The following is a 22,333-nucleotide window of genomic DNA, read 5'->3' on the forward strand; positions in this document are numbered from 1 at the left end:
TGATTGAGATTCAGTGTGACTCTAATTTGAAGGCAAAATTCATTGAAGTGGGTATGCTTGAATTTTACAAATATTTACCGGTAAGGTTTGAAAATACTCGAAAATTCGCATATGAAATTAATTCTATGTTTGGAAGTACTTATTCAGTGCGAGCAATTATTTTCTGTTATGAATGGAAATAAATCTCCTGTCCGAATATGACGCTCAATTGACGGTCAATTTTAAAAGTCTCGGCCAATAAAATTTCTTCCGAAATAGGAAAGATAGTAGCAGAGAAGAGATGTCAAGTATCAAACAGTAATTTAACTTTATATATGTTTATTACAATGTATTATTCAAAATAAAAATATTTGTTTCTATGAACATTGATTTTTTTTTTTTGCGGCCCACCTTAAGTTAAGCATTGTTTATTTGGCCCAAGTTAGCTTTTGAGTTTGACACCCCTGATGTAGGGCATATCGGACAAATGTATATCGGGCAGTGGCACTTAACTAGACCTAATATATATTTCGGACATTTGCCATAGCTATTATGTGATCAATCAACTAAGTCAACAATCACCAATTTCGGTCATTCACAGTAACACATATAAAGAGTTAACACAAGGCATTACTGTCAAATTATGCGTTGTGTCAAATTATGCATATTACCTTTTGCAATTTTTTTTCCCTTTTGAGTTTTCTGCGTATTTAGTAAATTTGATGTCTCTTTATGATGACATTTATAATTTATTTATTTATTTTTTGCATAAGTATATATTTAAAAAAAAAATTTTTTTTTTTGGATTTTATTTAAAGTTGATATATTTTATTTGAATTGACTCATGTTTGAATTTCTTTGAACATTTTATCATTCTTCCACTTTTTTTTTTTTTTTTTTTGGAATTGTTACAAAGTTAAAGCATTATTTTACACAGTATTATGTATTATTCTTAGGTTTTATTTTTCTAATTTGGATTGAAATTTTAACTGTAAATATTGTATTAACTTTACACAAAAAGTGTGCAAATTTGGTTAATATCCAAAGTAAAAAGAAAAAAATAATAATAAAGTAAAATAAATTCATTTTTTTCGTGTATCGCTCTTTCCGATTAAAGTTAGAATAAAAAAAACTCGTTTCAAATTGCGCTCTTTTCCTGTTATAGTCAAATTTTTCAATACCATTCGAGAAATAGTCCGAAATGCTCGTTTCAAGCTAAATTGTTTCCTGATCTAGGAAAAAAAAAGAAAGAAGAAAAGTGATAACAAAATTTTTCCTATTAATACTAAACTTCACTAACTATTAAGAGCAAAAATAATTTGTTTCAAATAATGTTCTTTCTTTCATAAATTCAGTCGAATAAAAAAAATTCAATTTAATGATGCATTTTTTTAAATTTATTTTAATCCAAAATTTCCAGATTAATAGAAGAAAGACAAAAATAATTTAATTTAAACTAAATTGTTTTTCTGGTTAATACCAGATTTTTTAGACTAGTCGGGAAAAAAACAAAAATACTTCGATTTAAAACATTTTTATTAAAATCAAACTCTTCAAACTAATAGGAGAGAGACAAAAAATAACGTTAAAAAATTCATTAACATTGTAACGACCATATTTAAGAGAAAACTTTATATTTTTTTGATACCAGACTGAGTTTTTAGAGCAGTAAGAAAGATGCAAAAATAATTTAAAATATTTTTTTTCTTCTTATTGATACTTAATAGAAAAGAGGCCAAATAATTCAATTTAAAATGACATTGTTTATGTAATTAATACCATACTTTCCCAACTAAAAAAATGGTGTGTGGTAAAATATCTATTTATTTTTCTTTAAAATTTTTGAACAATTACTTAATTACTTACAAATGTTTTTTAAGTGTATGCATTAAAGTCCACTGAGATTTTGGCAAATCTGAGTTTGCTTAGCTAAAATCGATTATGAAAAAATAAAAATAAGAAGATTCAAAATGATATTTTTTTTAAACAACATATATATGTTAGTTTGCCAAATGTATTGATAAAATTAATTTAAAAAAAATATATTGATCTTAATTCAATGTGCCTTATGGTAGATAAAATCTACACTTAAGTTTCCTTTTCTTAACCAAAGACGTGAAATGATAGAGTTCTGAATAAAGAGCAGTAAAATACAATAAAAAAATCATTAATAATCTCCCAAACAAGTAAAATAATATCAAACAAATCAGCTTGTTGATAGTTCTTTGACAACCCTCGTGTGGCATTATCAACGCGAAAATGTTATCACTCGACAAGGAACAATATCCTTCTGGCTGTTTTGGCGACTGATGGATTCTGACGTTGGCGCCCGCACACAGGGTCCAAGTGTTTCTAGCAACCCTGTTGACAGATCAACCTCAGATGGGGGACCGAACTCATCTAGACAGAGAATGTGATTTCTTGACCACGGTTGCGCTCAATACGCAGAGAAAAGCGCTCCTTTTACGCGTTTTCATGTTTTTGGTGCGCCGATAATAATTTTTTTTCCCAGATGAATTTGTGACGTTGAAACAATGTTATCAAAGACTACTACTTTTATCTTTTTGTGTTCTTTTTTACCTTTAGCATGGACTAATTGGATGTAAGTGTTATTTTCATCTTATTTCTCACACTTTGGAACAATAATAATCAAATGTATTGTTTTAATATTATATTTATTGATGACTTTCTTTAATTATTATGTTATATATATATTTTTTAATTTGATATTAGAGTAATGTTTATTTCTACATTGATTTCTTTTTATACAATTTGGAATTTAATGATTGCATATTTAAAATTCGAATGAAAGTTGAATATTCGGATCGTTTTATGTACTTATGGAAACTACATACTTGTAAATAACTTTTCCTTATAAAATAACATTCCTAAGATACTTGATAATATTTCATGATTCAATATAATTATGAAGTTAATAAGTTTTAGTTGTAAACAAGTTGATTCATTTAACTGTTTTACAAATTGCACGATACTAAAGTACTATTGTATCTGGTTGCCAGGTAAATAACTAAAAGCTGTTCGTAATTTATTAAAACTAGTAGAAAATTTAAATATATATTTGACAATTTTGCAAATATGTAGCATGTATTAGGGAGACAAATCCATGAATAGCTGATTTATTTTGGAAAACAAATTTTCCTCTAGTGAATAACAAACAGAAATCTAGTTAAAAAAGTAACTAGAGAATTTTTTTAAGTAAAATTTTGAGAGTCACATATATTTACAGCTTTACTAAATAAAACTTTTCTTTCTTTTATAACATTTAACATGAAAAATAAAAGTGTATGAAACATTGCAGATGATACCAGTATCATTCTGAAATAATTCCTAGGCTGATGTCTGCCTAGATTTTCCCTTCGGTTGAAAGGTTTAACCTAACCTTACAATAAGGAAGGTTTCATCTTTAAAAAAAAAAGAGAAAGGAAAGAAGGAAAGAAAAGACAATTATTTCCGATAACTCTTTCAGAAAAAAAGAAGAAAGAAACATTAAAAAAATATTAATACTTTCAGGTAGAATAAGAAATAAAATCATAAAAAATAATTATTATATCAGGTAGCTCTCATATGAGAAAAAAAATTCTTAAAACTCTTAATACTTTTATACAGCTTTTAGGCGAAGAAAAAATGCTTAAAAAATAATAATAGCAGCTCTTTTATAGAAAGAAATATTTAAAAAATAATAATACTTTCGTATGCTTCTTATAAAAAGAGATATTGCATAAAGAATAATAATAATATCAGATAGCTCTTACAAGAAGAAAAATATAGAAATTGGTTATTGAAAAAAATATTATTAAAATTTAATTCCGAACATTTTTAAGCTACTAAACAGTTAGTTTACAGGGCAGTAATAGTTTTACAAGAAAAAAAAAATTAATTTCTCTCGATTTCGTTGAAAGTAAATCTCTGTAATTTGTAAAAATGATTTTTAACTAAAATTAGTGAGAAAATATTAAAAAATTTCTTGGTAAAAATTTTTTATAATTTAATTGTTAATATGAACTTTACGCTTGATGAATATATGATTTATAGACATTTTCTAAAATCTATCAATATTTAGAGATAAGAGTGCTTCTCTCATTATATAAATTTTATTTTACATGCAAAATTAATACGATTTAATAACTTATTTAAAGCGTGTATATCAAAAGAAATAATAAAGTAATTTCAGGACTGAAATTTTTTTATTATTTATTAATAGCTTGGATAGTATGAATATACAATTTCGAATCGTACATATTGTTTCGAATAATAATTTTTATAATAATAACACTTGTATATAACTATAACTTGTATAATAATAACATTAACTAAAACAATAAAGTAATTTCAGGACTGAAATTTTTTTGCTATTTATTAATAGTGTGAATATATTATTTCGAATAATAATTTTTATAATAATAAAATAGTTTCAATCACTGAATATGGCTAGCGAAATCATATTTTAACATTTTTAAATATCTTTACCAGTTTTAAATTATTCATCGGTGCGATCTGTACTGCTCTAAAACTCAGATTATTAAATTATATTAAGATATTCAGTTTAGTATTCATTAATCAATATTAAATTGGTACATCTCATTAAAAAAAAAAACCACTCTATTTACACGGTAAAAAATTCCGGATCACATTACCGTCTGAAATACGGCACTTTGGGGTTCATCATCTGTAAAATCCATTTAACTGTCAAATCCATTTTTACTGAATTATACTGCGAAATAAAGTAATATTATACAGTAATTTTTACAGTAATATTTATTTAATTAGAGTGATTTTACGGTAATTATAATTGTAAAAATTACGGTGCATTTACTTTTTTTGTTCTGCAACATGTTTCGATAAAAATGGATTTTACGGTAAAAAGTAGCGGTGGTACTTTTTACCGTTATTTGATCCGGATTTTTATACAATGTTTTTCATTCACTGAACAAAAATTATTCTACCCAAGCATTGAATAAAAATTATTTATTTTGGTCATTTATTCTGAAACAAAAACAACCAGAGATGAGAGTTGCAAAAGGCCAAATGTGTAGTAGGAGTGCAAAGCTAAGCGTAGCTAAATTATGTAACATGTTTCGATAAAAATGGATTTTACGGTAAAAAGTAGCGGTGGTACTTTTTACCGTTATTTGATCCGGATTTTTATACAATCTATTTCATTCACTGAACAAATATTATTCTAACCAAGCATTGAATAAAAGTTATTTATTTTGGTCATTTATTCTGAAACAAAAACAACTAAAGATGAGAGTTGCAAAAGGCCAAATGTGTAGTAGGAGTGCAATACAAAGCGTAGCGAAATTATGTAACATGTTTCGATAAAAATGGATTTTACGGTAAAAAGTAGCGGTGGTACTTTTTACCGTAATTTGATCCGGATTTTTATACAATCTATTTCATTCACTGAACAAATATTATTCTAACCAAGCATTGAATAAAAGTTATTTATTTTGGTCATTTATTCTGAAACAAAAACAACTAAAGATGAGAGTTGCAAAAGGCCAAATGTGTAGTAGGAGTGCAAAGCTAAGCGTAGCTAAATTATGTAACATGTTTCGATAAAAATGGATTTTACGGTAAAAAGTAGCGGTGGTACTTTTTACCGTTATTTGATCCGGATTTTTATACAATGTATTTCGTTCACTGAACAAATGTTATTCTACCCAAGCATTGAATAAAAATTATTTATTTTGGTCATTTATTCTGAAACAAAAACAACTAAAGATGAGAGTTGCAAAAGGCCGAATGTGTAGTAGGAGTGCAAAGCAAAGCGTAGCGAAATTTTGTTTTAATTCAAACAAACAAAACGAAAATTTGTTTTAATTATTTTGTATTTTATTAATTCAAATGAGATCAAGACAGAAATTTCTTTTGAGGTGATTTTACTACTCATTCGTACGTGAATGAGTAGTAAATGATTAATAGATGTAGTAGTCAATGATAGTAGAAATGAAAATAGATATAATAAAAATAAGTAGATTATAAGAATGATAGTGTTTAAATAATGATAATAAGTAAATAATAATGATAAAAATAAATAATACTTAATTTCGGATTAAATAACTGTACCGGTACTTTTCACCGTAAAATCTATTTTTATTGAAACATGTAACAAAAAATCTGTTATACAGTAATTTTTTCATTAATTTCTGTAAAATCCCTGAGTCACTGTGGTTAAATAATTAATAGTGTGAAAACTACGGTATAATATTTTACCGTTAAATTGAGTTTCTCGGTAGAACGGATTTTAAGGATGATGCACCTATATTGCAGGTTCTTTATACATTTATTTGATCCTGGATTTACTACAGTGTAGTTAATTAACTAGAATTATACAAATTTGAGTTTATAGATTTTAGAATTTTTATTAATCTTCAAAATAATTGCTTCACAATAATTACTTCAGAATAAATAGCATTTTAACTTTCCTGCTCTGTCATACTAAAACTTTTTAATAGTTTTAATTTTTTATAAATTTTCTGAACCATAAATTCATGTATAAAAATAAGGTTAAACTTATTTATTACTTTATAATACTGAGCAAAAGTGTCAATTTTCATTACCTTTGCATACTATTAAGAAATGTAATTTTTTTTCAAGGAATATTTCTTTTTTTTAATTTTTATTCCTAAAAATTCAGTATCGTTTACTATCGGTAATTGAAGTAATAACTTGTCTATAAAATGATTTATATCCACAACATTGTTTGTCAATGATTTTATTACATAACATAAGTAGTTGAGTTTTAAAACAACATCTTCCGTAAAACAATAAATTGTTTTATAAGCATAGACAGGTGTTGGTAATTTACATATCTCACTTTAGTTTGATGCGACTACAATCTAAATTCGGTCCCAATTCTTGCTGTCCCAATTGTTATTGGTGATACCTTATGAAATGTGTAAGCATGCTGGCAAAGCATTAGAATTCGCTTGTTTCACAAAATTTTCCTTACAAATTTTTTATAATTTCTTATAAAAGAATAAAATTAACTATCGTTTGCTGTCTTCTAAAAGCGAATACTCATATATAAACTATTATTAAATTATATTTTACTTATGAGGTGTTTTAAGAAATGCAGAGTGCCAAAAAAAAAAATGGACCACTCTGAATACCTTTTAATCTAATGATCGTATCTTCACGTTTTAGGACTCAAATCGTAATGGTTCGAGAATTTGACCTCAGACATGCTAATTAATTAGTGCAGACGATAATTTAAGTTACGAAATCAGACACAAAAACGCACTTTCTCTTAATAATTATGCCTTTTTTTTCAACAAATTCAGATTTCTGATCCCCAAAATATAGGGGGTGCCGCAATCTGGGAAATGTGGTCCTCATAGTTTGGTGAAGAGAGCAATCAAAAGTTTGGATCTATTGATATTAGTTTTAATTTTTGCATATCCCGCCTATGTCTCAAGAAATGTTAAAGTGAATTGAAAAGATTTTTGCAAAAAAATATAAAGTTTATTAATCCGAAGATAATAAATATTTACAAAAATAAATTTTTGTAAATATTTATTATTTTTTGATTATTTTATTTAATAATAGTTAAAAAAAATTTTGACCAGTAAGGTATACAGTTTTGACGTCATTTTAAAGTATATTATTTTCCTTGGCAAAATACAAAATTTGAGCGAAATCGATTGAATAATTCCTGATAAATTAAATTTTATAGAAGTCGTATACTATTAACTATTCGATTTCTAAGGAACTATTTCACCAATTTCGATCAAATTTAGTATTTTGTTATGTAAAATTATGTATTTTAAAATGACGTAGTTAAATAACGATTATTATTAAATAAAATAATTAAAAAATAATAAATATTTACTAAAATTTATTTTTTGCATGAAATTATCTTTGGAGAAACGAATTTTACAATTGTATGCAAGGTTTTTTTCAATTCGCTTAAAATGTTCTCGAGACATGGCGAAATACGCAAAAAGTTAAATTAACGTCAAGGGGACCCAACTTTAGAGAGCCCTCTTGACCAAAATATGGGGTCCACATATGGGGTCCCTTCTATTTTGGGGGTCAGAAAACCGAATCCGTTAAAAAAAAGGTATATTCATTCAGCGAAAGTACGTTTTTGTGTCTAATTTCATAACTTAAAATATCGTCTGCACTAACTAATTAGCATATCTGAGGTCACCTTCTTGAATTATTAAGATTGAAACGTGAAGACCCGATCATTAGATCAAAAATTATTCAGGATGATCAGGATTTTCTTTTATTTTTTTCTTCTTTTTTTTTGACGCATTGTACATGTTAAGTGTCATTTAGACATCACTCAAATTACCGTGCTTGTATAAGAACAATCTGTTGTAAAGTAGTGGAAAAAAATGAGATATTTGATAAAAAATGTGACGCATAAACAAATCAGTTCTGAAGTTGGTGTTCTCAAATTAAAATGTATTTTAACTTGTTTTTACAATAGATACTACACACGAAGAACTTATTGCAATAACTCGTTAAGGGATATTTTAAAGTAACTCTTTGTACAATATTAATGTTCATATTATATCAAAAGATGCTTCTGTATATTTTGGAATATTGCTTCCTTCATATGATTTTCAATTCCTTTGTTTAATGGCATGTGTTCCTCACCGCACCTTACGCTTGGAAATGCGGCCTTCTGTGATATTAAACCTGTAATTTTTTCCAATTTCGCTTTTCACCTTTATTTTATTTTCTATTTTTTCGTTAGAAACTTAGCGTTTTCAAATATATTTTGTTTTCATCATTCACGTCTTTTGAGTCTTGAGAATGGGTGTCTAGTTTCGAGCGCTAGAAATATGTTGACTTTTTTTCATCTTTATAATTTTGAAGCCAATGAAGTTTTAACATTATTAAGCTTGGTTCCTCTTATTGAAGTTGCAACAATTTTGCATAATAATATGGTTGAAATTTTGAAATTCCCGTTAATCCTGTTTTACCTTGAACTGACTTCTTAGTGACTATATTGAATCACGATTAAGGGTGTTACTTTACTAATTTATTTTATTAACTTATTTTATTATTCTTTATTAATTTTTATTTTTAAATTAATAACGTAGTGTTAGGATGTTCATCTTAGTACGAAATCAAACATGATACTCCAACAACTAAGTATATGTTATATAAGTTTTAATATATGTGTTTGATATAATTTTTTTGTTAGTTTTAAAACATTATTAATGTTTTTTTCTTTCATCTATTTATCATTATTTTCTTTTTAACATTATTATGTTGATTAATATTTGATTATTTTAAGAAGATTCCAAGCCAAGGTGCTTTCAAAAATTCTAACGTCTCTCATAAAATTCAACATTTATGTTTAATACATTATTTATATGCTACTTTTAATTTTTTCAAGATAGATTACTTGTCTGTAATAATTTCTACAAAATTATAAATTATTAATTTTTTTAAAAGTAACTATCTTTGCTATGTATTTAACATAAACATTGAAAAAAATTACTAATTATACATCCTTTTACAAAAATTTCTTTCCAACTACGCTTTAAAACTTTTTTCCATTTGCGTAAAGCTTTCTTTGCCATGTTTAATAAATCTATAAGATTCAAAAATATACTCAATTTTTAAAATTTGGAGAAAAAAAAATGTATTTTTTAAAATTTATTTGTAGTATTTTATTTTTACAGTGCTGAATAAATAAAAATAATTCCTAAAATCTCAGTCTAATCCTATAGTTATATTTCGTTTCATATTGTGTGCCAATTTAAAAATTAAACAGATGCTGCTTTTCAAAGCATTATTTAAAATCTATTTAAAAACTTATCTCATACATTATCTCTTAGGACTTCCTATCGGAAATTTTTATCATTCTTCGAGAAAATTTTATTTCTTTTAATACGTTAATATGAAACACGAAGAAAATTGTCGTCTCGTGTGTATAAGAAAGAAAATTGTTTGTTCCTGTTAAAAATATAAGATTAAATATTATTCTCCTGGGTTGATAAAGATATGTCTATTTTTAAATTTTTATTTACATTATAAATATATTTCAAGCATTTTATATATTTTTTATTATTGTTATAGTTTTCTAAACGCGCTTAATTATTTTTTTTTATTCAAAAAGGAAATTATACTATGGTGTTTCACATATTCCGCTTTTATGTAATTTGTATTTATAATTTAGTTTCATATTATTAATAAATTTATCTCTTTATTTACGGAAAATATTATATTATAAGAAGATATATATATTATAAGTTGTGTTTATGTGTTGAACATAAATGAAATATAAATTTAAATATATTTGAAGACTTGATTTTATTGATCATTCGTTCTTTTATGTATCCAACATTTAATATTTACGATGCAATTTTCCTTTGAAATGCAGTTCTTCCGAGCTTTCGCTTTCTTATATCAAAATGAGTCTTAATTATTAAATGAGTCTCAATTGCTTGAAATAAATGTTAGCTTATAATTGTGTCTCATTTCCTTTATTTAATTATTTTATTTATTTACTTATTCATTTATGGAAATTCAGACAAAAAAGATGCTTACAACACAATTACACATTGTCAATTATTAAAATATAATTTTAAAGAAATCATGATCTGAATTTGAATAAAGTCGATACGAATTTGAATTTATTCAAAACAAAAATTAATTAATAAATTGACCAATTAGTTCTAAAATTCATTCATTCATTTTCATACATGGAGGAGGTATGGGTTTGCATTTAGAAAAAGCCAGTTGAACAAGACATCTTCTCAATTTTTTATGATGTTATAGTACATCAATCTGACAGTTTAACTGCATATCATGGCCATGCATATTATAAGCTTTGGATAAATATCATGGGTATTATTTTACAAAATTATGCTTAAGAGTAATTTATAATTTAAAGAGCAACTTAAAGACAAAAGAGGTTAAAAATTAAAATTTAGAAGAGGATTTCAAGTTTAACTTAAAGCAGCAATCCTCATTCCCTTCACGTTTATTCAAACTGTAAACACTTTCAGTTACTTCTAGAGTTAAAATTCTTTAAAAGTGTTAAAACTATTTGATTTATTTGTTATTTTTGATAATGTCAGTTGAAATGCTAAAACTAGTGTACGTTAATTTCATAAGGTTTAAAAAACACCAATAAACCATTTATGACAGTGGTTTAGGAAGTATTAAAAAAGCTATTATTGCGAGGAAGAAAAAAAACAGCTAAAAAGCTGAGTGACGTCAATACAACAAGAAAAACGCCTAGAAAAATATTTTTTACTAAAATTATTATTTTTTTATTGTCCTACTATCTAGTTTTGAAGGGTTTTATTATCTTTCAATATTTATTTTTGTTGCACTAAGTGGAAAAAAATGTAATTTTCCAAAAATAAATTAACATAATTTGCTTTATTCTTTTAAACAAAATATCACCAAATCCATGTGTTTCGAGCAATTTCAATCATGGATATGTTCAGCCTATTTCTCTAGGAACAATTCAAAAAGTTTTAATTCGTAAAATTTTTAAATTTTTAAAATCAGTAATCCTCATGTGATCATTACACTCAAAATTGATATCTGTTTCATCAGTGGAAAACCCCTGTCTAATTGTTTTGTACATAACTAAGAAAATCCGCCCCTGTTCGCTCCGCTCAACAGCCCATTTTGCATTTATCGTAAAAGTCAATATTTTCTACAAAAGCATAAACATTATATAATTCTTATAATTTTCTGTTAAACCATTTTTTTAATAATGATAACGTAAGTATTAAGTTGAAAGTAGCCCTTTCAGAGCTACAAATTTCAACTGTCAGTTGCATATCTGTGAACTGATGAGCTATCCACGTGGTATTTTTTGCTACAAGCCTAACAGTTAATAATTTTCGAAATTTCTCTGTGCCATCATTCGTTTTACATACATTAGTAATTTGAAGTTTCGAAGTCTTTTAGTTTTTGAGACTCTAAACAACATGTAACGTAAAGTTTAACAAACAAAACGCAGCGAAAGCAATGCTACTGATTTTTTAGTATCGAGGAAAAAAATCATAAAACCATTAAAATGCTTACGAAAAAACCTGTATTGTATAAAACTTGAAATCGAGCCATGGTTGCCGTCAATTTAACCGTTAGAGTATTTCGTGGTCTTCCTCTCCATGTAACGCAACTGCGGGCTAGTTCTATAAAAAAAACTCCTCCACGAAGGCAAATTTCTCCCAATACTTGATTCAGGAGTTCTTTTACTTTCTGGATTGAGTTCAAAATTACGAGGATATGGAGTTGAACATTGGCAGTCGAACACTCAAAATTGGGTCGACTGTTTAACGTCGGCAATAAAATAAAATTTTCAAAGCTGATTATAACATGCTTCTTGCAGGAAGTAAATCTAATGCGGAGTTTTAATTTAATATAGCACAACAACTTTAATTAAAAATATTCTTAGCTGATTCACCTATAATAAAAAAAGACCTGTGGATTTCTGTAATCAATAAGGTTAGACGAACTTTCTTTCCATTCATCTTTCGTGTGTTGATTACGAGATGATCAAAGTTGGTTTTTAATTTCTCCCATTGTTTCCGATGGAAGAATGGTGAACCATTAATAATCTCTTATCGACTAAATAAAGTTCATCTTCCCAATTCGGTACAAGAAAAGTTGAAATACGGGAAATTGTAAAAATCAAATATTTGAATTATTCTACGAATATTTCTACGTCTGATAAATAAAACGGATAGTATTTTCGCTGTTTATGGTAAAAATATTTTATTTATTTTTTTCTCAGTAATTTGTTAAAACTACAAAATTATTTGGTGTTTCCAGTTTGAAATAATCATCATCTGAAAAATATTTGGAACAGCTATTAAAATTTGCAAATTATCTTTAAATGAAATTTGAGTCTTAAAACTAGTTAGTTTCATTACATACTTGGATACTTGGATACTAGAAACCTTTTTAGTAACCTTGTTGCATAAACTTAGCAAACATACTTATTGTCAATTGTTGATATACTTATTTTTATAAACAAAAGGTCAATTCTGTAACAGTTTTGGAATTCTCATTTCGTATAAAAAGATTTTAAAATCATAATTTAAATTACGCATAAATTTTGTATCTTTTATGAAAATCAATTTAAAATAGTATTACTTGCTTCAATAAAAATTATTTTAATATTTTATAATAAAAAAACGCAAGTACAGAGTATTGTGGCCAAGCAATTTTATAAATTTTATACTTTAGAATTATTTTTTCGTTCTCAGATTTGAACATTTGACCTTGAATTGCATTAATATACCGAAATTACATAACAAAAAATTAAATAGAAATATTTTTTGAGCTTCAATTCATAGACAAATCAAATAGATAGATAGGCGAACAATGACAACAGATAGACAATCAATGAATTATCCAATCAAGATGCAAAGATAATTCTGATTACACGTAATAATGATTGTAATCACTAGTCATTGTTATTTATAATTGTTAAACATAGTTACTTGAAGTCATTAGTCATTATTAGTTAGTCACTTTAGTCATTATTTTTTACAATCGTCAGTTGTTATTGCATGTATTAATTGGTCAATAATACTAATGTCAATATACTAATAATAATTTAGTAGTCATTAATAATAGTTACTCGCATTAATTGTTAAACATAGTTACTTGAAGTCTTTAGTCATTATTTCTGCAATCTTTCGTCATTATTAGTCAGTCACTTTAGTCATTATTTTTTATAATCGTCAGTTATTATTGCATGTATTCATTGGTCAGTAATACTTGTAGTCATTAATAATAGTTACTCACAATCTTTTATTATTATTTATTGTAATCTTTAATCATTGTTACGAGTAATCTTTAATCATTATTTCTTATAATCTTTAGTCATTTTTACTTTTTAGTTAACCATTATTACTTGTATTGTTAGTCATTATTACCAGAAATCTTTAAATGTTATTTCTTATAATGCTTAGTCATTATTACTTATATTGGTGATCATTATTACTTGCAATTTATTTCAAAGTTTTCTGAAGTCGAGATATTACTGTAACATTTTTAATATTTCCTAAGATTACATACACTAATTTGTATTCTTCTTCTATATTTTAATTACAATGTATCATATCTCCTATGTTATTTGATATCAATCAAGGAAATATAGGATTTTTTTAAAAATTATAGACTATGATTTGAAATATTGATAACACAGCAAATCTGATTCAAGATCGGTTATCTAATCTTAAGGAAAGCAAAATCTATTACATGATGTTATAAATACAAAATCCGGAGTGAAATTAGGGATATTGAAGTTTGAAAAACGAGCGCCATATTTTATTTATTTATTGGGTCGTGCTTAAATGTGCATTTGGGTGAATGAGTAAGAAAATGTATAGAGTGTTTTGTCAATACAATCTCACTATAGACTGTTTATCTGTAAGAGGTTAAGAGGAAAGTTTTATATTTAATCTTATCTCAGAGAATGAATTGAGAGAAGACAGAACAATAATCTAAAGTATGGAGAACAAAGACCCTGAATGATAACAAACATTAAGAAACAACTGAATCCTAATCGATGTCTATTGACGATGAAGACATGACACTTAGAATACACCAACCTGAGATTTCTTTTTTTTTTTCTTTCTTTTTCATTTTCCCTCACCTATCATATCCCCTTTTTCTTTTTTATCATAGCCTTTTGAAAAGTGATACTTTTAATAGACATGTTTTCAGTGATGTGATTGAATGTTTAGTATTTTTGGAGAACGCAACCACCAGTAGGAATTTTTATTGCCTTTGGAAAATTCTAATTTTTATCGGTTTGGGGAACTAAGGAGGAGCAATTTGAAGCAATTTGGTGTAGTAATTTGTATTGCTTTTTTTATATTTTATAACCGTCGTTGAACAGCTGACCCAATTTTATGGCTTTACGACTTCTAATGTTCAGTTCCGTAGCCTTGTAATTTTGAACCCCATCCAGAAGAGAAGGGAACTCCTGGATCGAGTATTGGGAGAAATTTGCCTTCGTGGAGGACTTTTTGATGGAGCTAACCCGCATTTGCGTTACATGGAGAGGAAGACCACGAGAACCTTCCACGGTTAGCCTGACGGCAAGAGGACTCTAACCCATGATCCGTCTACCTCTGAGGATATTTCAGGTCAGCGCTGTGGTCGGTGCAAGCCGGAGGCGGAATTCGTATCGTCTGGGATTCGAACGCGGTTCCCCTCATTGGAAGGCGACCGCTCTATCCCCAGAGCCATCGCGGCTCTTTTATTGTTTTTGAAAGAAGTGAGAAGAAGTGATTTTAGTTAGTTTTGAAGCAAGGATAAGTTGCGATTTTGAATAGTTTTCGTTAATTTGGAAGAAGCAAATTTGATTGATTTTTAAAAATATAGAAGCGGATCTTTCCATTACTGTTGAAATAATGAGAAACAACAATTTTTATTTGCTTCTGTGCAGAAATTTCCATTGGTTGCGACATAATAAGAAGCAGTGATTTTTATTCTTTTTGGAGAAGTGAGTCACCGCAATTTCCATTGGTTTTGAAATTATGAGAAATAAACATTTTTATTTGCTGTGCTGCAAAAATTTCTATTGGTTGTGGAATAAAGAGAAGCAGTAATTTTCATTAGTTTTGGAGTTGTGAGTGGCAACAATTTCCATTGTTTTCAAAATAAGGAAAAACAATAATTTTTATTTGTTGTTGTGCTGAAATTTCCATTGGTTGTGGAATAAAGAGACGCTGTAATTTTCATTTGTTTTGGAGTTGAGAGTGGCAACACAGTCTCCACTGATTTTGAAGTTATGAGAAACAACAATTTTTATTTGTTGTGCTGCAATAATTTCTATTGGTTGTGGAATAAAGAGAAGCAGTAATTTTCATTAATTTTGGAGTTGTGAGTGGCAACAATTTCCATTGTTTTCAAAATAAGGAAAAACAATAATTTTTATTTGTTGTTGTGCTGAAATTTCCATTGGTTGGGGAATAAAGAGACGCTGTAATTTTCATTTGTTTTGGAGTTGTGAGTGGCAACACAGTCTCCACTGATTTTGAAGTTATGAGAAACAAAAATTTTTATTTATTGTGCTGCAAAAATTTCTATTGGTTGTGGAATAAAGAGGAGCAGTAATTTTCATTCATTTTAGAGTTTTGAGTGGCAGCAATTTCCATTGTTTTTAATAACAGTGAGAGGCAATCATTTCTATTGGTTTTGGAGCGGAAATTTCGATTGTTTGGCTCCTTTTGGTTCGTAGGAATTTTCAATGTTTTTAAGGGCTGTGCAAAGCACCAATTTTAATTGGTTAAGCAGTTTGGTGCAGCTCTGTTTGTTTCGGAAAAATGAGAAGCAACAATTGTTATCGATTTCATGGAAATGAGAATCATCAGTTTTCTTTGCTTTTGGAATAATGGAATACATCAATTTTCATTGTTTTTTTTTAGCAGTCTGAAGTAATAACTTTTATTGGCAATGTATCAGTCCGAAATTGCAAACTTTAATCAATTTTGGAATTTTGAGCAGTTGAGCAATTATGAGCAGTTAAGAACTTCATCTTTTTATTTACGGAGAAATAATGTATTCTTGAAAATGTAATTCAAAACATCTGTTGATATAAACTTAATTGAAATTATGAATTTCATATTTTAGCAGCAAAAGTTATTTTTTCGAGAAGATCTAATCAGATTTTGTGACAATATTTTGCTTTTGTGCTAGGTTTCTGCAAATTTCATTGTATTTTCTGAAATTATAACTTTCAACTTTAGTAACAAAAACGTATTTTTTGGAGCAAGTTTAATTATAATTTGGGAAAAAAACTTGTTTTCGACCTAGGTTGGTGCAAATTTTACTCTATTTTCTGAAAAATTTTATATTGTATAGAAATTTGGATTTCGAATATAGCTATGATCAATTGGAATAGGTATGGACTAATTTTGAGATCTTTTGTGGATTAGGACCAGTTAAAAATAAAAATGAAATCATTATTTTTTTTTTCCATTCTGAAACGATTTTGATGGTTATAATGAATTATTTCGAAAGAAGATTACGAGTTTTTTGTGATTATTGACTTTTAATGTTATTTATCGTTTATATATTATAGTTATTGTTTTGCGCGGGTAATACATTGTCAAATCTTGCTATTGTATTTAGTTCTCGCCTCTACTTGTTTCGAATTAATAGTCAGGATACCACTGGTTTAAATCAAATTAAATTCCTGATTTTTTTTTTTTAGAAATCATTGATTTAAATATTAAAAGTAAATAAAAGATATGTTAAATAATAAGCTTCAGAATTAAACAATTTAAAATGAAATTTTTTAAAAGTATTATACAATAATTCTAATAAAGCTTACATAACATTTTTACATATACTGACTGTTGACGAATTGACAAAAAATCTTATTATTACTTTTTTTTTATTAAAAAGGGGCAATGCAGAGGTAAGTAATTAAAATATGTTTATGATAGATATAGCATGTTTTACCTAAACCTTATATTTTATTTACTGTATTTATATTGAATGTCTTCTTTTACATAAATAATGCTTTAAATTTGATTATACTGTTTTTTTCTTTCGCTATATATATATACTAATTTATACATTACAACTTTTTTTGAGTTGAATAACTTAATGTTTAAAAGGTATTATAACAGAATCCATTTTTCGCCCTTTATAGTACAAATAATAATTACATACAAAGTTACTCAAATTTCTGGAAATTATGTTTCCTAAAATTATTATAACCTACTAATTATTTGATAACTTTAAAAATATTCAATGTTTAATATCCATTTAATAATTAAATTTAGAAAGAATCGTGATTTTACTTTTTAACAAATACAAAGATACTGAAGTTGACCCCATCTTTTAGCTTTCTACGATATTTCGTGTTACGCAAATTTCACTAAAATGTTATTTACTTCATTTTTCCGCGTTCGTTTATTTGCGTTGCGTGCAATTGTTAATATAATCATCCCTTGGAATGCTCCATGATATAGCGAATGTACCTATTATCGTAAGCTAAGTTTGTGATTAATAATACAGACTTATTTTATATCAAGCTTGTTAAATTATTTTTTAGGTTATTAATTGTATGTGCTGTATTTATTTGGAGAAGTTCTTGATTATTAAAGCTTTTTCTCGCATAATGTTTAAGGAATGGTATGGTCATACCAATTTGTGAAAAATTTGTTATTAATACATTTCAAACATTGCTTAAAAACATCTTTCATGCCATTACATTTAATTTTTAAGTTCGAACTAACCTAAATATTTAACACTAACATAAAGAGAATTAAAAATTTTGCTACAAGACTACGTATTAAATAATACTATGTTGTTGTTTCTAATACCACTTGCTAATCAGTAAGACTGCTTAATGTAAGCAAGCTAATTTAAAGCATAGGAAGCATTTCTTGTTTTTTTATGGCCAAGAATACGACTTTAGCCACGCATACGTCCCAACCCGTTTATAGAGTGGCCCCATTCATACATCCATTCGCCCACGGATTGAAATTTTGACCTGAACCAGAGAACAATCAATCTCCAATTCAGTACCCTCAGAGGTATTGATTTGTTATGGGAACATGGAGGACTTTGTGACCCAACAGATTTAACGTCCACCGGTCACCATTTACAACATAGTGAGTCTTCGGCCAGCGGGGATCAAAATCACGACCTCTTTGACACGGAACCAACGCCTTACTAACCAGGTTATCCCGGCCAAAAAATAATACTATAATAAATAATACTATTGTTTATTATAAGACTACTTATTATTAGGTAACCCGCTAACATAAGTTTTAAGACTACTTGCGATCATTAGACAAATTTGAAAGCCAGTTTTAAGTTTAAGTGCTTAGTACTAAGAGCAATTCTGACGAAGGCTGTAAAGCTTACACCTGTGAGTACTTCTTAAATGGTAAATTTATGTAATGCATAAGAGTGAGCATATATCATGGAAAGGGGACTACTTAAGACTGTTAGTAGATAATGACTTAATTAATTAATTAGAAAATATAATAGTCTAATAAGATGGGAGATCTTTAAAATAGAAAAATTAAATAGTAATAAATTTACCCTTATTTCAAAAAGTAATTCTTTATTAAGAATTTTTTGAAGAATAAAAATCAAGATTTAAAACATTTTCCTAGCTGTAAATGTAAAAAAAAAGGTCCGTCAATTTCAATAACAAGTCAAAGATGGTAATTCTTTCGAGTTATTCTTTAAGGTCAAAGAAGGTATTCGAGTAATTATACTTATTTCAACATTCAAGGAAGAATTACGATATCTAATTATAAAAAAAATTGCTATTTAAAACATCATTTTGTCAAATTTTTTATTATTTTTCAAATAGATAAAAGTAGAAATTTTGATATACCGTTTTAATATACCGTCTGCATTATAATTTTTGACAAAAAAAGGGAAATTTCTGTAAATCTAGGCTAAATTAATACATTTGGTCAAGATTTGTATGATAATTAGTTAGGCATCAATTCAAAGCACACGAAAAAAGAATTAGCATATACATTTCGTTATCATTCAACTGCTGATAAGTATATGTTTACAATAGTCTTAAAACTGGAAATATAGTTTTTATATCTTCGTCAGCTATCTCGTTTAAATAATTCCATCGTAAGTTCCAAACTTGATTTCTTAAAATAATGTATTCCTAAGGCGTCTAATATTTAACTGTAGCAGCCACGTGTAGTCTGAAATTCGAATTTGAGTACATGATAGGGGGCATATTTTTTTTTTTAAGGAGAAATATTTTGCGTGGAATAATTTAAATTAACAAAGCGTTTACTTTACAAAAACTCAATTGCCATAATTTTGAAGATTTTCATTATTATCTTCGATTTTTTATTGTTAAATCTACAGAACTTATTATTATCTTATCATTAGAATCTAATTGTTATCTTATATTTGTGATTTTAAATCTACGTAACTTAAAAGGTTCAATTTCAAAAGATCGTCATTATGATTATGTATTTTCAATTTTAAATGCACAAAACTTTTTATTAGTTATCATTATTATCTAAATTTGTTATTGTTTTATGCTATAAATCTAAAGGATTTGTTAAATACATAATTATTATCGTCATTCTTCTATTGTTTTGTGCTATAAATTTAAGAGATTCGTTAAATATATCATTATTATCATCGTTTTTTTAATTATTATCTATTTAACTTAAAAGATTCTCATTATCATTTTCATTTTTCATTCTTAAACTATGAAACTTATAAGGTTATTATTAGCAATTTCATTTTGTGTTGTTTTATCAAATCATTTTAAAAGATCCTCTTAATTGTGTCTGTTTTTTGTTAAATCAATAAAATATAAAACAAATTCGTTATTAATTGCTTTTTCATTTTTAAATCTATTTAACTTAAAAGATGCTCATAATTACTTAAATTTTGCTGGTTATTCTACAAAATATAGGATATTCTCATTATTATTTTCCTTTTATTGTTAAAACTATGACATTCAGAGATTCTCATTATTGTTATTGTTTTTGCTTCATTGTTAAAACTACTAAACTTGGAAGATTTTCATTTTTATCTTCAATTGTCATTGTTATTTCAATTATGTCATTGTTATGTCATTGTAATTCAATTGTTATTATTATTTTTATTTTTTATTTCTAAACCTACTAAAATGATTATAGATTAAAGAATTTAGACATGAATTCAAAATTTAAAAAAAAAACAACTATTCAACTGTCTATCTAAATCTTAAGGAATAAGAGATTTTATTAGCTATAAAGAAAAATTTAAAAATGAATCAAATTACCAGCAAAAATTCCTATATTCTCGCCTAATTTTTAAAAGGACAATAAATCAAAATTTAGAAGAGAATTTTAAATTTTTATTGTCTATTTTTAAAAGTTAAAATCTTTTTCTAGTGACATTAAAATAATTTACATTAAAATAAGCCAAAAATTTGCAAAATAGTTACCTAAATTAAGTTTATTATCTAAACTGTTTGATCGATAATATTTTGAAAGGTTATATGCATGTCTTTCATTTGCCATTGAAAGATCAATTTCCTTAAATAAAAATCCAACTAATAAGCTCAAAAAATGTTGTCATTGGTCTGTTTGTAAAGGAAGGGGGCCAAAATAATTTCCTTTTCTTTGGCGATCTTTTACATTTCATTCTGGCAATATGCTGTTTTCAAATTAATTCCCAAATATAAAGCGGCTTAGATTCTTAGAAAATATAGCCAGATTAACTGACGCTTATATCTATTTTATATTTTCAACTATATTTTGTATCAAAATTGTATCACTGAGAAAATTTTATATATAGGGAGAGGTAAACAAATTTTATTTTCTATGGCGGTTTTTTTTCCTTTCATTTCGGCGTATGCTAATTTTAGATAAATACCAATATAATAATAATTAGAGATTTTTAGATTAATGTAGAACATCTGAGATTAATTGATTCATAGAAAAAGATTAGCAGAAGCTAATTCAGCTATACATTTCTAAATTTAAATTCTATTTTGCTTCAAAACTGTATCAATAAAAACATTATGTAAAAGGGAAAAAAATTTTAGATTCAGTTCGAATTGTGAAACGATAAAGCACCGATGCAAGACAAGAAACCTTTTCACGATTTTTAAACTTTTTTTTCTTCATATTAGTAAAACTTACCTTAAAATAAAATATCTATTTCTGTAAAGTATTTCGGAATATTGTTACTTTTTATAATGCTTGTCTACCCTTTTAGATAAAGCAAACATCCTGTAACAAATAAAATCGTTTGAGTTATTGCTTATTTTACTCAAACGATAAATCACGTTTAATTTTTCCTTTCTGATATTTTTATTTATTAAAGTAAAGGATGTCGTCTGCGTACCTATTTTGTTTTAGGAAAACAAAGATCTTAAACACCTGTTCAGCATTTTTATTACTTTTCAATGTCCTCTCAATTTAAACTTATAAACTATTGTTAAAAAGAACAAATATAGTATTGAACGATTCTAAAAGTCTGTCTTGGACAGTAAGGAAAAATTAACCGAAAATTATGAAGTTTGCTAAGTTGTGGTTCGTAAATCAACACAACAATAGTCGTTTGTTCAAACAAACTATATTTTATGCGAATATTAGGTTTGCGAAAACTGTAAAATTTGAGCGGATGTTTCTTCAGCAGAGAAACTTAATTCTTAGTAATTTTTAATGGCATCCTACTGTCGTATATGTTTGTTATGTTTTCCGTATAATTATGTAAAAAGTAGATCAATTAAAAGCATGAAATATACGAATCCTATTAATAATACGAAGACATATTGTAATTCCAAAAGGAAAAATTGTCATGCATAGGTAATATTTATCTATGTTGTATACAAAAATGCTGCAGTTACATAGTATCAACTAAAATATTCTATATTTCTAAG

The 22,333-nt window shown here is 26.7% G+C and overlaps 1 protein-coding gene across 1 annotated transcript in view; it reads left to right on the forward strand.

Annotated features, from left to right (window-relative positions):
- The first annotated feature begins 2,397 nt into the window (after positions 1-2,397).
- The window catches only part of LOC107457243 (protein Wnt-16-like), a 125,432-nt gene continuing 105,496 nt past the window's right edge, over positions 2,398-22,333 (forward strand). The window contains 1 exon segment of the mRNA NM_001323840.2: positions 2,398-2,581. Within this exon segment, the coding sequence (NP_001310769.1) occupies positions 2,514-2,581 (68 nt within the window). The 5' untranslated portion in view covers positions 2,398-2,513.

The sequence above is a fragment of the Parasteatoda tepidariorum genome, chromosome 1 (assembly GCF_982258835.1).
Source record: "Parasteatoda tepidariorum strain Cologne lab strain chromosome 1, Ptep-v5.0, whole genome shotgun sequence".
Lineage (NCBI taxonomy): Eukaryota > Metazoa > Arthropoda > Arachnida > Araneae > Theridiidae > Parasteatoda > Parasteatoda tepidariorum.